General features: G+C 51.2%; 1 protein-coding gene across 1 annotated transcript; it reads right to left on the reverse strand.

Moving 5' to 3' along the window:
• Positions 1–11,077: 11,077 nt before the first annotated feature.
• LOC123046244 (probable inactive leucine-rich repeat receptor kinase XIAO) lies at positions 11,078–15,124 on the reverse strand. The gene has a single exon (XM_044469549.1). The coding sequence runs from the start codon at positions 14,992–14,994 to the stop codon at positions 11,485–11,487; it is 3,510 nt and encodes a 1,169-aa protein (XP_044325484.1). The 5' UTR covers positions 14,995–15,124; the 3' UTR covers positions 11,078–11,484.
• Positions 15,125–15,412: the final 288 nt, after the last annotated feature.

Consider the following 15,412-nt stretch of genomic DNA (forward strand, 5'->3'; position numbering starts at 1 on the left):
GGCTTGGGAGTGCTCAATCTGAACAATTTTGCTAGGGCCCTCAGACTTCAGTGGTTATGGTTTGAGTGGAAAGATAAGAGCAAGCCATGGATTGGTATGGGAGTGCCGTGCACGGATGATGACCGTCATTTCTTTGCGGCGGCCACTACAGTCACTGTTGGAAATGGAAGGACAGCAAGGTTCTGGAATTCATCTTGGCTAGGAGGATTGTGCCCTTGTGACATTGCTCCTGGTCTCTACGACCTCTCTCGCAAGAAAAACTCCTCGGTTCAGCAAGCTATGACCAACGATCAATGGATTGCGAACATTGACAGCTCCAATGGCCTCTCCCTTGAACACATACAACAATTTGCTAACCTTTGGGACAAACTAGCAACAGTGGCCCTCGATGACGACGTTGAAGACTCAATTATATGGAAGTTCACCAAAGATGGGATATATTCTGCATCCTCGGCTTACAAGGCTCAATTTGAAGGCCTCACCACCTCGGACCTTGTCCATTCAGTGTGGACGAAGTGGGCGCCCCCTCGGTGCAAGTTTTTTGCTTGGCTCGTTCTTCAAGATAGGATTTGGACTTCGGACCGCTTGAGCCGCCAGGGTTGGCCTAATTGCGGTCTATGCCCTCTTTGCAAGCAAACCCAAGAAACCGCGCCTCATCTGCTCTTCCAGTGCCGCTACACCATGCGCATTTGGAATGACCTCTTCATATGGCTCGGCATGCATCACATCACCACGTCTACTTGGGTGACAAGGGCTTTGGTCAGAGAATGGTGGAATGCTAACCTGAAGATCCGTCTCGGCTCGCCCAAGGCGCTCGCCTCCCTCATGATGCTCATCTCTTGGGAGGTTTGGTCGGAGCACAATGCTAGAGTCTTTCGTAAGTCAGCGGCCCCTTCCATGACCATCATCGACAAAATCAAGCAGGAGGTATCGCTTTGGGCTATGGCTGGAGCGAAACATTTGGGTGTTGTAATGCCGCGAGAGTAGTCCTTTTATTCGCCGCTTTGCGGTTTCTGTCTAAAACTTTCTCCCTTAATCAATGAAATGGCAAGTCTTTTGCCTTGTTTCAAAAAAAAACAATCTTAGAACCGGAAGAACTGTTTTGCAATTTTGTTAGCACTGGAAGAGATCCCAACTTGGGACGTTCATGTTTGTATCTACTGTACTATCTTGGCACCACCACAACCGAGAGTAAAAAAGTCCAGAAGGGTAGAACCGTGACAGCAGAGGGACAAAACTGTTATGACCTATAAGGCTAACAAAATCCCGATTCGACCTCGCTTTGAAAAAAATTCGTTTCTGACCTTTTTAGGTGACGCCAACATCCCTGGCGTCTGGGTTGCGAAGCAGACGCCAGGATACCTGGCGTCTGGCCCCTGGCCCGCACTGCCCGCCTGCATGTTGACCAGCTAATGTGGCAAAGGGGCCAGATGCCAGGGACCCTGGCGTCTGGCCCTGGTAAGTGGATAACCCACGGGAGAGTGTGTGGGACCCACCCCACACACTTTCCCCAATCCACAACCCGAGCTTGAAGAACACTTGGAGCTCTCATACTCTCTCCTACCCCTCAAGCTCCCCCTCAAATCCTCTCCAAAACGTGCATCCCTTAGGTGGATCTTTCCATCACTTTGCTGCTCTTGGTAATCTCCCCCAAATCATCCAATTATTTTTTGTTAAATCTTGTTATTTTGGTTGCATTTTATACATGTTGGTGGAATCCTAGTTCATGTTTTCTCCCCCTTATGTTAGTGTGAATGGCTTGGTTAACTTTGATAATATAGTGCTATGCATGGTGTGTAGTAGGAATATATGTTTGTTGAGTAGAAAGATTGGGGGTTAGGGTTAGTTAGTGATTAGGGTTAACTTTGCTTAGTGTGTGTTAATTAGTGATACTTTTGTGGACATGACCAATAATTTAGTGTTGATATGATTTGGATATAATAAGATGTATTTGGATAAACACCAATTCTCATTGAAGTCTTAAATGCATTCATGTTATTTTTAGATGGAGAGACTTGTTAATGTTCATTACATTGACAAGGAGGCATTCTTGAGTAACAATGCCGACACAGGTGAGGAACCATTGGTTTTTGATACAAGCCCTAGCTATGAGGATGTTGTTGCAAAAGTGAGACAAGTTTTGAAGTGGATGGACACCAATGTTGATGTTAAGTTAATAGGAAGGAATGATGTTGGAGTTGGAGCCAAATCTCGCTTGAAAAGTATGCCTATCACCTCGGATTTGCATTGGGATGTATACAAGGAAAAAGTATCCCAATCGGAAGACAAGTCACTTGAATTGTTTGCCATCAAGGTTGAATCTCCTCGGTTTACCTTTGATTTGAACCGGCATGTCTCTTCCCCAATGGATGACATGAGCGAGAGGACAATGGTGCCACTTGTTGAGCATAGGGTTGTGGTTGATGCCCCCAATGTTTATCCCCCACCACATCCCCGTGTACCATCTATTAAAGCAAATGAGGTTGAGTTGTATGCCCCCAATGCTTCTAGCCAACCACCAACTAGCCAAGCAAATGAAGTTGACGTGATTGCTAGTGACGGAGTAATTCAAGAGGATGAAGATGCTTATGATGACGACGAAGAGCAAGATGAAGGGTTTCATGGTAATGATGTTGGTGACTTGGATGCGTACATAGCGCAAAAGGACATGGATCGTGACTTGCCTTTTAGGCGTCAATATGTGTATGACTCGGATGACGAGGGTCCAGTTGAACAGTTGGACGAGGATGGATTCACAAAGGAGGAGAACCAAATCCACTTTGAGCTGACGGTCTTACAAAAAAGAACTCACTTGTTTAAAGATCTCAGCCTTGCCCATAAAGCTGTTGTTGATGGTGGAATGAGAATGACGGCGATTGAGCCAACACCATGCCCGGATCCAGGAGAACCAAGGATGGAGAATGAGGACGAGAATGCTTATTTGAAGAAAGGAGTGAAGTTTCTGAGCTTGCCTATGCTGAAGTTTTGGTTGGCTGACTATGCCATTCGAAACCATATGCCATTTTATGTTGAGCACTCCGACATGAAGTTGCGTTACACCGTGGTGTGTGAGCAAAAAGGATGCCCATGGAAGGTTCGTGCAAGAAAGCTTAAAGAAACAGAAGAATGGGTGTTAAAAAGTTGTGTTGCCACTCATAGATGCAAACCTCCATCTAAACGACTTAGAAAGACACACCGTCAACTCACATCTGAGTATCTCGGATACAAATGGATGAAAGACATAGGCTTTGATCCCACTGTGAAAGTGAGGTTTCTCATGCGGACGGTGGAAAAACAATTTGGTTATGAAGTCAAGTATGGGAAGGCATGGAAGGCAAAGGCAAATGCTATTAGGATGTTGTATGGTGGTTACGAAGAAGCATACAACCAGCTCCCAAGGTTGTTGGCCGCCATTGCACATAGGAACCCGGGCATGTTTCATGTGGTCGAGGATCACGAGGGAGTGTTCCACCGTGCCTTCTGGAGTTATGGACAATGTGTGGAGGCGTTTCAGCATTGTCGTCCGGTCTTGTCTATAGATGGCACGTTCTTGACCGGTAGATACAAGGGCACACTAATGGTAGCAATGGCGCACTCATCAAACGACAATGTGTTGCCGTGTGCATTTGCTTTGGTGCCTTCCGAGCACCAAGACAACTAGGAGTGGTTCATGGGTCATGTTAGGCATAACGTGATTGGGGCTAGGGAGGTATGCATCATATCGGACCGGCATCATGGCATACTCAAGGCAATGGACATTGTTATTCCAGGATTTCCAAAGCTTCACCACAGATGGTGCATGAGGCATTTCGTGGCCAACTTTTACCGGGCATGTAAGAGCAAGGAGCTCAGCAAAGACCTTACCCATGTATGTGTGGCCTTCACCACCCAAGGTTTCGATGCTCGGTACAACAAACTCTTTGCAGCGGTGAACGAAGGGGGAAAAGACTTCTTAACTAGGAATTTAAGCGAGAAGCACAAGTGGGCACGCGCTCATGACGATGGTGGTTGGCGATATGGCGACATGACGAACAATCTGGTAGAATGTTTCAACAATGTGTTGAAGGGTGCTCGTGCATTGCCGGTGACTGCAATAGTGGAGTACACCTTCTTCAAGCTTAATGAGTACTTTCAGAGGCATTCTGAAGAGACTGCAAAATGGATAGGTGAAAAAAAGGATTATCCGGAAAAGGTTGATGAATGGTTGCAGTTACAAGCAAGCAAGTCTTCACGGCAACAAGTTATCATATTCGATAGAATTGAAATGATCTATCAAATTGATGAGCCAGGTGGCACAACACGAGACGGTAGACAATATGGTGGTGCTGCATTTGAGGTGAAACTGAAGACTCGGTGGTGCCAGTGCGAGAGGCCTAGTAAGTATCATTGGCCATGCTCGCATTTGATAACGGCGGCGAAGGCGAGAAACATACATGTTTGTGATCGAAAAACCGTGCGAATGCAAGAGTTCCATCTGGAAGCTACTAGGTTGACATGGGCGCCAAGATTTCGCCCTTTCTTGGACCAATCACAGTGGCCTGAGTACCATGGCCCTCATATTAGGCCAGACCCTCTTGTGGTTGGTTGTGGAGCATTGCCTTGTGTTGGTTGTGTAACCTGTGATGGTTGTGGAGCATCAACATCATACTCATGATCCTCTTCATGTGTTGCATCATACTCATGCTCCTCATGATGTGTTGGCTCCTCTTGATGTGATGGCTCCTCTTCATGGAACTCCTCCTCCATGTCCTCATCGTTCTGTAGATAACGCCGTCTATTAGCTGTGGCGGCGCGGCTACCAGGTGCATACACGTCACTGGACTGAGCACCATGGCAAGAAAGCATTGCTGCCATCTTATGAAACCGCTTCTTGAACTTCTGCAATAAGACAAAATATGCTATGATATGAGATGCATATAAATAATCCGCGAAAAGAAACTTTTATAATATATTGATCACACCTCCATCGTGCTCCTAAGAGTCCTCTCAGATAATGCACCACCAGGTGGATGACTCAGTGCAACATTGGCATCGTTGACGCACAGAAGCAACTCTCTGCCCTGCAATTCATGAACACACCAAACTTATGTATTTGAAAGAAGACAACATGATGCAAGTATGTTAGAATAGGTCAAACAGACTACCATTTCATCATGCATCGGTGCATAGTCAACGTGAGCCCCTCTGGTGTCTCTCACAGCCGTGTTGAAGGTTTGATAACCTTGTGCAGTCTCCGGGTCTTCAGACACCAACTCCGACCACTCCTCATGAGTCCAACCAGGCTTCAGCTTTAACCGGTAACGATCCGCATACCTGTTGGGGAACGTAGTAATTTCAAAATTTCCTACGCACACGCAAGATCATGGTGATGGCATAGTAACGAGAGGGGAGAGTGTTGTCTATGTACCCTCGTAGACCGTTAAGCGGAAGCGTTATGACAACGCGGTTGATGTAGTCGTACGTCTTCACGATCCGACCGATCCAAGCACCGAACGTACGGCACCTCCGTGTTCAGCACACGTCCAGCTCGATGATGTTCCCCGGGCTCCAATCCAGGAAAGCGTCGGGGATGAGTTCCGTCAGCACGACGGCGTGGTGACGATGATGATGTTCTACCGGCGCAGGGCTTCGCCTAAACTCCGTGACGATACAACAGAGGTGGAATATGGTGGAGGGGGGCACCGCATATGGCTAAGGAACGATCCGTAGATCAACTTGTGTGTCATGGGGTGCCCCCTGCCCCCGTATATAAAGGAGCCAAGAGGGAGGAGGTGGCCGGCCAAGGAGGGCGCGCCAAGGGGAGTCCTACTCCCACCGGGAGTAGGACTCCTTCTTTCCTTGTCCAACTAGGAGAGGGGGGCGCGCCCCAAACCCTTTCTCCAATTCGGACTGGGCTTGGGAGGGGCGCGCGCCACCTCCTGGCTCCTTCCCACTAAGGCCCATCAAGGCCCAATACTCTTCCCCGTATTCCCGTAACTCCCCGGTACTCCGAAAAATACCCGAATCACTCGGAACCTTTTCGAACTCCGAATATAGTCGTCCAATATATCGATCTTTACATCTCGACAATTTCGAGACTCCTCGTCATGTCCCCGATCTCATCCGGGACTCCGAACTCCTTCGGTACATCAAAACTCATAAACTCATAATATAACTGTCATCGAAACCTTAAGCGTGCGGATCCTACGGGTTCGAGAACAATGTAGACATGACCTAGAACTATTCTATGTCAATAACCAATAGCGGAACATGGATGCTCATATTGGCTCCTACATATTCTACGAAGATCTTTATCGGTCAAACCGCATAACAACATACGTTGTTCCCTTTGTCATCGGTATGTTACTTGCACGAGATTCGATCATCGGTGTCTCAATACCTAGTTCAATCTCGTTACCGGCAAGTCTCTTTACTCGTTCCGTAATACATCATCTCACAACTAACTCATTAGTTGCAATGCTTGCAAGGCTTATGTGATGTGTATTACCGAGAGGGCCTAGAGATACCTCTCCGACAATCGGAGTGACAAATCCTAATCTCGAAATACGCCAACCCAACATGTACCTCTGGAGACACCTGTAGAGCACCTTTATAATCACCCGGTTATGTTGTGACATTTGGTAGCACACAAAGTGTTCCTCCGGTAAACGGGAGTTGCATAATCTCATAGTCATAGGAACATGTATAAGTCATGAAGAAAGCAATAGCAGAATACTTAAACGATCAAGTGCTAAGCTAACGGAATGGGTCAAGTCAATCACGTCATTCTCCTAATGATGTGATCCCGTTAATCAAATGACAACTCATGTCTATGGTTAAGAAACATAACCATCTTCGATTAACGAGCTAGTCAAGTAGAGGCATACTAGTGACACTCTGTTTGTCTATGTATTCACACATGTATTATGTTTCCGGTTAATACAATTCTAGCATGAATAATAAACATTTATCATGATATAAGGAAATAAATAATAACTTTACTATTGCCTCTAGGACATATTTCCTTCAATACCACACTTGATACTTCTGATATGCTGACTGATTGTGAGGTCTATTCTCTGATTGCACTAACGTGTCTCTTTGATTCCAAATTTCTATCCACGCACGGTGTTTGTTTTCCCAATCCGATATATCCTGATTGTTCCTTAGATCGAACCTACAAATGATGCACGGGACAAAGCATTAGCAAACATTGACTTATTCAATGCTCTACTACATACTCAAGGCATGCTTGCTTACCGATGCAGAGATAGCATTTCCTCCTTGCTCTCCTCAATTGGAACACCTTGTCTTCTTCCAAATTGTCTTGCCACACGGTCTACGAAGTGCCACTCGACTGCGAAGAAGCATATCATTGGGCACCTCGCCTGCCAAAGATGGCTATCACGCGTGCACATCTCATTAAGATCAAAGTCACGATCTTCCACATAAGGCAACCGATATACCTGCAAAACAAAGAGATACATTGTTAGCTACATAAGTTTCATTCTTGACTAAATTATATCTCATCGAACTTCTCAAAACCTGCTCAGCAGTCAAGGTGTCCACCTCGTTCATATAGCACTTGTATCGCACATGCGAGCTTCCTGTGTAGACTGTCACTTGTTCCCAATAGTAAGCAAGTGTAGGGCGCTAATATGGATCATCATCATGCAACCCGTCATGATTACCCCGTGGGTTTGCCATGAGGGGGTTCTTGAAATCGGGCCGTCCAACCGGGATCCGCTCCCACATCCACGAGGATAGACTCCAAACAAACCCAGACAATGAGGATGTATCTCCCTTCCTCCGAGACGCCAAGTCAAGCTGCAATCAAACAAACATGTTAGATATGGAGGCGCATGACAAATGCAAGATAAATGGTTGCAAATATCTCTTACCTGACGATACAAATATGCTAGTGCGGCCGAACCCCAGCTATACTGGGTATCCCAGTTATTGAGTAGCTCCAAGAACATCCATAGGGCTGAGTTCCCGGTTGCATCTGAGAAGACTACCTTGGTTAGTACATACCAAAGATAGGCCCGCGCGTACTGCTGCACAACCACGTCATTGGCACCCTGAGGGCACGGATTGGTGTCTCCTCTGACTAGTTTTAGCCAAGAATGCCTCACTCTCGCGGTATCGGCCTTGCCTTCTTGAGGGTCGTCGGGCTGAACACCAATTAAAATGCATGTCCATTCTCGCCAATTAACGACGCTGACATGACCGATAACAGCTTCTCCGTCGATAGGAAGGCCGCTTATCATAGCCATGTCCTCTAGGGTCATCGTCAGCTCCCCACATGGAAGGTGGAACGAGTGAGTCTCCGGCCTCCAACGATCCACAAGTGCGGTCAACGCCGTGTGGTTCACCGGCGGAGCGCGTCGCTTAAACTGCAACACGAATGGAAGAAGACCCAATCTACGAATATAAGGCTCGTACCGTGGGTCGTAAGTAAAGCCATCAGCGGAATGACCCCTCATGCGCATAGCAACTACAAGCTGCAAATAAAGTGATGTTTTGATCAATACAAGAACACAAATGAGAAATAAAGAAATTTGACAAGTCTTGCTTCTTACCTTTCCATTCTCAATGGCACGAGCACGATGCTCCTTATCCCACTCATCGATTAATCCGGCATACCAAGGTCCATCATCATCCGCCATCCTACAAAACAAATCACAAACATCTATGAATACATGAACAATATAAAACAATACAATTTTCTTCTCCAAGTTATGCCATATGAACAAACCATTCTTCTCAAACATAACCACATCATTTTCTTCTTCTTCATATGCACACATAATTCTTCTCAAACATACCAACATCATCTCAATCAAATAAATTTGTCAAATAATATGGTGTCACATATGCAAATACATATCATCTAGAGTACCAAATTTCACCATATCTTTTGCAAATATAGTATGCCAACAATAGGATTATCTACACATACACACATCATCTATCAAACCAAATTATCAAACAAGTCTACTTTACATACAAAAATCATGTATTCATCACCCCTCTTAGTTCAAAAAAAACCTATGGACAACATATACACAAAACGGAATTGATTTTGCCTACATGTTCAACTACACATCATCTACTGCCTACCAAATCATCTATCAACTACAAACAATTTCCTAAAACAAAGAAACCATCTACTCATCTAACATCACCTAGTGTTGAATAATGCATCCAACAAGAGAGGGGAAAACAAAAACAAATTGGAGGGAATGGGGAAGAATACCTCAAAGAAGCTTGGGGGGGTCAGATCTGCGAGTTTGAGCGGTTAATGGAGTAGATCAAGGGGGGTGGTGGTGGGAGGGAGAGAAGGGGCGACGAACAGCCCTCTGTTCTTGAACCAACGCCAGAGAAGTTGAGATGGGGATGGGTGCGCGCCCCGCGCCGTTATCCACTTACCAGGGCCAGACGCCAGGGTGCCTGGCGTCTGGCCCCTTTGCCACGTCAGCAGGTCAACGGGCAGGCGGGCAGTGCGGGCCAGGGGCCAGACGACAGGATCCGTGGCGTCTGCTTCGCAACCCAGACGCCAGGGATGTTGGCGTCTCCTAAAAAGGTCAAAAACAAAAAAATTGTAAACAAGGTTAAATCGGGATTTTGTTAGCCAGAGAGGTCATAACAGTAATTTTGTCCACGGCAGAGCACAGGAAGAAACATGTGTAACGGCATCTGTAGCTCCCATACGTTGGAGTCGTATAGGACTGTTGTCGCAATCATGCAGAAAAAGCCAGTGCTTGCCCTATCCTGCAGAGCAAAAACGTGGCCGCGGTCAGCTACCTTCACTTCACTCCACTCCAGTAAAAATTTACTCGTAGCACCAGACGCCGCTACGAACTGATTGCCCGCGTAGGTGTAGGTGGCTCCCCAATAATTCAGCGCCCAGCTCCCACAGCCTTTTCCCTGAGCCCTGACTGCAAAATTTACTGCGCCCTGCAGACACCAGACCTGCTGCCTGCACCTACACCTACACGGTGGGTGACATGCAAATGCAACAGTCACTGCACGTCGCTCGCTGCCTGCATTCCTGGGTTCGTTCATGGGCGGCACATGCTACCAGCGGGTTTTCATGAATCGAAACTAGGTCAAGATCCCGGCTGAATGGCTACACGCTAGCACTAGCAGCTAGGGTGCCATCTGGTTGACAAGACGCCCTAGGTTTGTTGCATTCACTCGTCGACGACCCCCTCTGCTCTGCACACGGTCTCGCTCGGGTTCAAACTACGAAAACCGGTGGCAGTAAAAAAACGATGCTGCCTAGAGTCGTTGGCAGGCAGGCGGGCAGGCAGGTCGATCTACTGTCCCGAGGACATTGGGAGGTCAGAGCTCGAAAGATGAGAGATTCTTCCTTGACTACTTTGACTCCCCGTGGTATGGATGAACGACGACGTATGGGCGCCCTGGCGGCGATCATGGCGGTCTTCAGTTTTATTGTAATGTCATGTAGATTCAGTCAGGTACGTTTGTTCTGAAACGGGAAATGCTGAATGTAGCGGTAGTAGTAGTACCACTACTTATTGTGGCTCATTTCAGCCACCTTGATGGCACATCCACTCCTGCAAAACTGGCCGTCCTCGACAGTGGACACAAATGCACATTTAGGTTTCCAGATTTCATTAACTGATACATAATGCAGGTCCTGATTGTGCAACAACAGTGGCCAACTGATGAGATTTAGATGCTCATGGAAAGTACGACGGTGGAGTGCCGTTGTACCAAGATCTCCCGCTAATTGCCAAATAAGCGTACAGAGCTGGTGGCCATCCAGGCCAGGCCACTGCTCCAAATCATTTCCTCCCCCAGTTGCCCTAGTAAAACAAGGTGCACTAACAGAAAGCGTATCCATCCAGCCAGACAACGGATAAGCAGGGCCCCCTTCTCATTATCCAGGGCGAAGTTAAATACTCCAACAGAATACAAGAAGTCGGCACTAATCATTTTGTGCAGAGGAAAACAACAAGTTAACGGTCATGAAGCATCATTTCCCCGATCCTCTTGGATCAAATGAGATAGCAAGATTGAGACAAAATGTACAGCACGACATTACAAAGATCTGGCGGCAGCCATGCACTTGTAAAAATGATGAGTATTGAAGACAAGATCGCAAGAAGCCAAGCAGGCCCCTACACGAATCAATTTCCTAACAGAGTACACAGAGAGTACAGAGGAGAGGAGCCACAACCGTATCCTGCATCAGTAGCCGTTGCTGCGGCGGGCGTGAACCCCACATGCGCGCCCACTAACCTCAGCGACAATGCCATGGCAGGAGGAGCATCATGCCAAGCACCACCCACATGGCCACCTGACCTCCCCCTAACCACGAGATTAGAAACCCCCAACGGCTACTTCCCCCACTTGCTACTGAGCTGAATCTGACAAACGCTAATCTGAACTAAGAAAAGAATTACAGAAAAAATGGTGGTACAAGCTACTGAACTGAATCTGGCATGACAATGCCGGCTGAGGGATGCCGGGGAGCTACGCCGGGGACGGCTGGGTGGTCGGGTCGGCGGAGGAGGGGATGTCCGGGCCGACGCGGCAGCCCTCGAGCATGAACACCACGTCGCCCATCGCCGGGCGATCCAGCGGGTCGGACGCGGTGCAGAGCAGACCCACCTTGATCCCCAGCAGGAACTCCTCCCACTCCGACGACTCCGGGTCCAGCTCCAGCAGACCCGGCTCCAGCAGCTCCGCCACTGCCCCGCACTGCAGCTGCCGCTTCACCCACTTCACGATGTCCTCGTCCTCGCCGGCGAACATGCCGGGGCGCCGGCCGGTGAGCAGCTCCAGCAACACGATGCCAAAGCTGTAGACATCGCCCTCCCTTGTAGCCTGTCCGGCGGTCGTCGCATCTGGGGCGACATAGCCAAGTGATCCAACCGGTGTCGTAGCCGACGTCGATGCAGCAGCGGCGGCTGCCGCGGCGCCCGCGGTCACCACCATTGGCTCCAGCCCAAAATCAGACAGGTGTGGCTCAAAGTCGGCGTCGAAGAGTATGTTCTGTGGCTTGACATCTCCGTGGATGACGCCGGACTGGTGGAGGAACGCGAGGCCGCGGGAGACGCCGAGGGCAATAAGGTGCCTCATCGGCCAGTTGAGGATGTGGCCGTCTTGGTGAGACGCTTCCTGGAGCAATGTGGCGAGGTTGCCATTGGGCATGTAGTCGTATACCAGCAGACGAACATCCGGCGGCGGCCCGGCGTAGTAGCCACGGAGAACGGTGAGGTTTCTGTGCTTCACCCTGCCTAGAGACTCGGCCTCTTTCCTGAACGAGCCCTCCTCCACCACCACGGCGCCATCAGCGGAGGTGGAAGGGAGCCGTAAGATGGCCAGCACGGTTCCTTCACTGTAACAGGCCTTGAACATGAGGCCATGGCGGCCACGGCTAAGCACATTCTCCTCGTCAAACTGCCGTGTCGCCTCCACCGTGTCGGCATAGGTGATCCTGGAGTTGAACATGACCAGCTTCGTCTGGCTCTCCGTGCTTGTGCCGCTCGACCCACTGCCCCGTCCAGGGCTGCGTCGCCTCTTCTTGACGCCATCACGCCGCTCAACAAACCGGCGCCTCCACCGCAGCAAGCTGAAAGCGCAGCAGCAGCACAGCAACAGAAGGAGCAGTGATGCAGCAGCCACCGCACCAATCAGCAGAGCCAGGCGCTGCAGTCTCTGTCGCTTGCGGCGCCGCCGGTATTCACCGCATTCGCTCTGCAATGGCGGACCACACAAGTCTCGGTTGGAAGCAAATGCCGAGGGCGTGCCAAAGCGGGAGCCGAGCACTGGCGGTATCTCTCCGGCAAGGTCATTGTGTGACACATTGAATGACAGAAGGCTTGGAATCTGAGCCAATGAAACAGGGATGCTGCCTGTGATGTTGTTGGATGACAGATCAAGTGTCTGCAGCTTCGAGAGGTTGGCAAGAGAGGCCGGTATCTCGCCGACGAGATGGTTGTCATCAAGCTTGAGAGTGGCAAGTGAGGAACTGTTGGAGATCTCTGGTGGTATCTTGCTGGACAGCTGATTGTGGCTGAGGTCAAGCTCTTCCAGTTCGTCAAGCCTCGAGAGGTCACTTGGTACTGGGCCAGTCAGATGGTTGTCGCTGAGGTCAAGCACAGTGAGGTTGGAACAATTGGCGAGCTCTGCTGGCACCTCGCCGGAGATGCGGTTGTGGGAGGCCGAGAGCACCTGGAGTGATGCCATGTACCCATAGGTAGCCGGGATTGGCCCTGAGAAAGAATTGACTGAGATGTTGAGGTGCCGCAGACTCCACAGACTGCTGAACCCTTCTGGGACATCGCCGGAGAACGAGTTGTCGGCGAGCGACACATGCTGCAGCTGTGGCAAACCGAAAAGCTCTGTGGGGAGATTGCCCGAGAGGTTCTTCTGACCAGAGAGATCAAGAACTCGGAGGTTCAGCAGGTTGCCAATGGTCGACGGAATGCGGCCTGAGAAACCATTGCCGCTCAAATTCAAACTCTGGAGAGCAGGCAGGCTGCCAATTGCAGGAGGAATCTCACCGGCGAGCTTGTTGTCAGAGAGGTCCAGGACTGTCAGGTTGCCCAGCAAGAAGAGCTCATTGGGCAAGCCACCAGTGAGCCGGTTCTTCGGTACTGACAGTGTTTCCAGCCAGGAGAGGTTCCCCAAAGCAGCCGGAATCTGGCCTGCGAAAGAGTTCCCACCAAGATAGACCTCTCTGAGCCGCCGGAGGCCGCCAAGGGCCGCAGGAACCTCGCCGGAGAAGCTGTTGTCCTCAAGAGCAAGCACCTGGAGAGCACCGCATCTGCCAATCTCCGGAGGCACTGTGCCAGTGAGAGCATTGCCTCCAAGGCGCAGCTCTTGCAGCGAAGTAAGTTGCCCGACCGCCGCCGGCAAGTCGCCGGTGAATGCATTGCCAGAAAGGTTGAGCACCGTCAACCCCTGGGCCTCGACGAGCCATGTGGGGAACGGGCCGCCCAGTTTGTTGCCCCCCAGGTCCACGACCTGGAGACCCTTGCCGAGCCCACCGGGCACATCCACCATGGAGAACTGGTTGTCGCCCAGCTGCAGGATGCGCAGCGAGGAGTTCCTCTCGCCGCCGAACGCCGCGGCCGGGATGGCGCCGGAGAGCAGGTTGCGCGACACCGAGAGAATCTGCAGCGACGGTATCGACGCGACCGCGGCCGGCAGGATGCCGCGGAGCGCGTTCCCCTGCAGGCTGAGGTGGAGCAGCGCCGAGCAGTTGGCGAGCGCCGACGGGATGGTCCCCTCAAGAAGGTTGCCGTCCAGCCAGAGGTAATGCAGGTCCTGCAAGGCCCCCAGCGACGCCGGCACGGTGCCCCGGAGGCGGTTGAAGGAGAGGTTGAAGTGCTGGAGCTTGGTCGCCGAGGCGCCGGCGCCGGCCGGGATGGTGCCGGAGAAGGCGTTGGAGGAGAGGTCGAGGTACTTGAGGCCGGGCGGGAGCGCGGCCGGGACGGGCCCGGAGAGGAGGTTGGCGGAGACATCGAAGGTCTCGAGGCCGGTGAGGTTGGCGAGGAATGACGGCGGGATGGGGCCGGAGAGCGCGTTGTCCTGGAGGAAGACGGCGCGGAGCGAGGCGAGGCGGGCGAGCGCCGGCGGGATGGCCCCGGAGAGCGCGTTGGAGCGGAGGCTGAGCTTCTGGAGGTGGCGGAGCGAGGCGAGCGCGGGGGAGACCGGGCCGGCGAGGCGGAGGCGCGGGAGCTGCAGCTCGACGACGCGGCCGGCGGGCGCGCACGCCACGCCGCGCCAGGAGCAGGGCGCGGAGGGCGAGGAGGCGTCCCAGCCGGCCATGGCCGCGTAGGGGTCGCGCAGCGCCGCGCGGAACGCGAGCAGCGCGTCGATCTCCGCCTGCACCTCCGCCGTGCGCGGCATCGGCGGCGCGGGCGTGGCCGCCCCGGCCACCGCCACCATGACGAGCAGGAAGAGCAGCGGCATCGCGCTGGTCACGGGGGAGGAGGTTCGGGAGCGGGCCGCTTTGTCTCGCGGCATCGTCATTGTCAGCTCGAGGGCCTTGGCATTTAGGCTTTCATGAGAGGAGGCGGGGAGAGATGGAGGGAGAGCGAGCGTTTGCGTGTGCAGGGGAAGGGAGGGGGGGGAGAAGAAAAGGAGCGCGGGCGGGTTGGGTGTGCGTGCGGGGTTTTGGACGGGTTTGGGTGGGTTTCGAGGCCGTTTTATTTACGATTGGTAGTACTCGTACTCGGGTGTGTGCGCGCGCGTGTGTTTTTTATTTTTGTTTTCGTCTCCCCGCCTTTTTCTGCTGCTTTCTCTCTCTCTCTCTCGTCTGGCGTTAAAGCATGGAGCAGCGCGCTTTGTGAGGTGTTTAGTTAACGTTAAGCGCGCTTTTACGAGCGCGTCAGTCGGACAGGCTGTCACTGCGGCACTGCCGGTGAAATGCCGATTTCTACCGCGGTGC

This window comes from Triticum aestivum, chromosome 2B (genome assembly GCF_018294505.1).
Source record: "Triticum aestivum cultivar Chinese Spring chromosome 2B, IWGSC CS RefSeq v2.1, whole genome shotgun sequence".
Classification (NCBI taxonomy): domain Eukaryota; kingdom Viridiplantae; phylum Streptophyta; class Magnoliopsida; order Poales; family Poaceae; genus Triticum; species Triticum aestivum.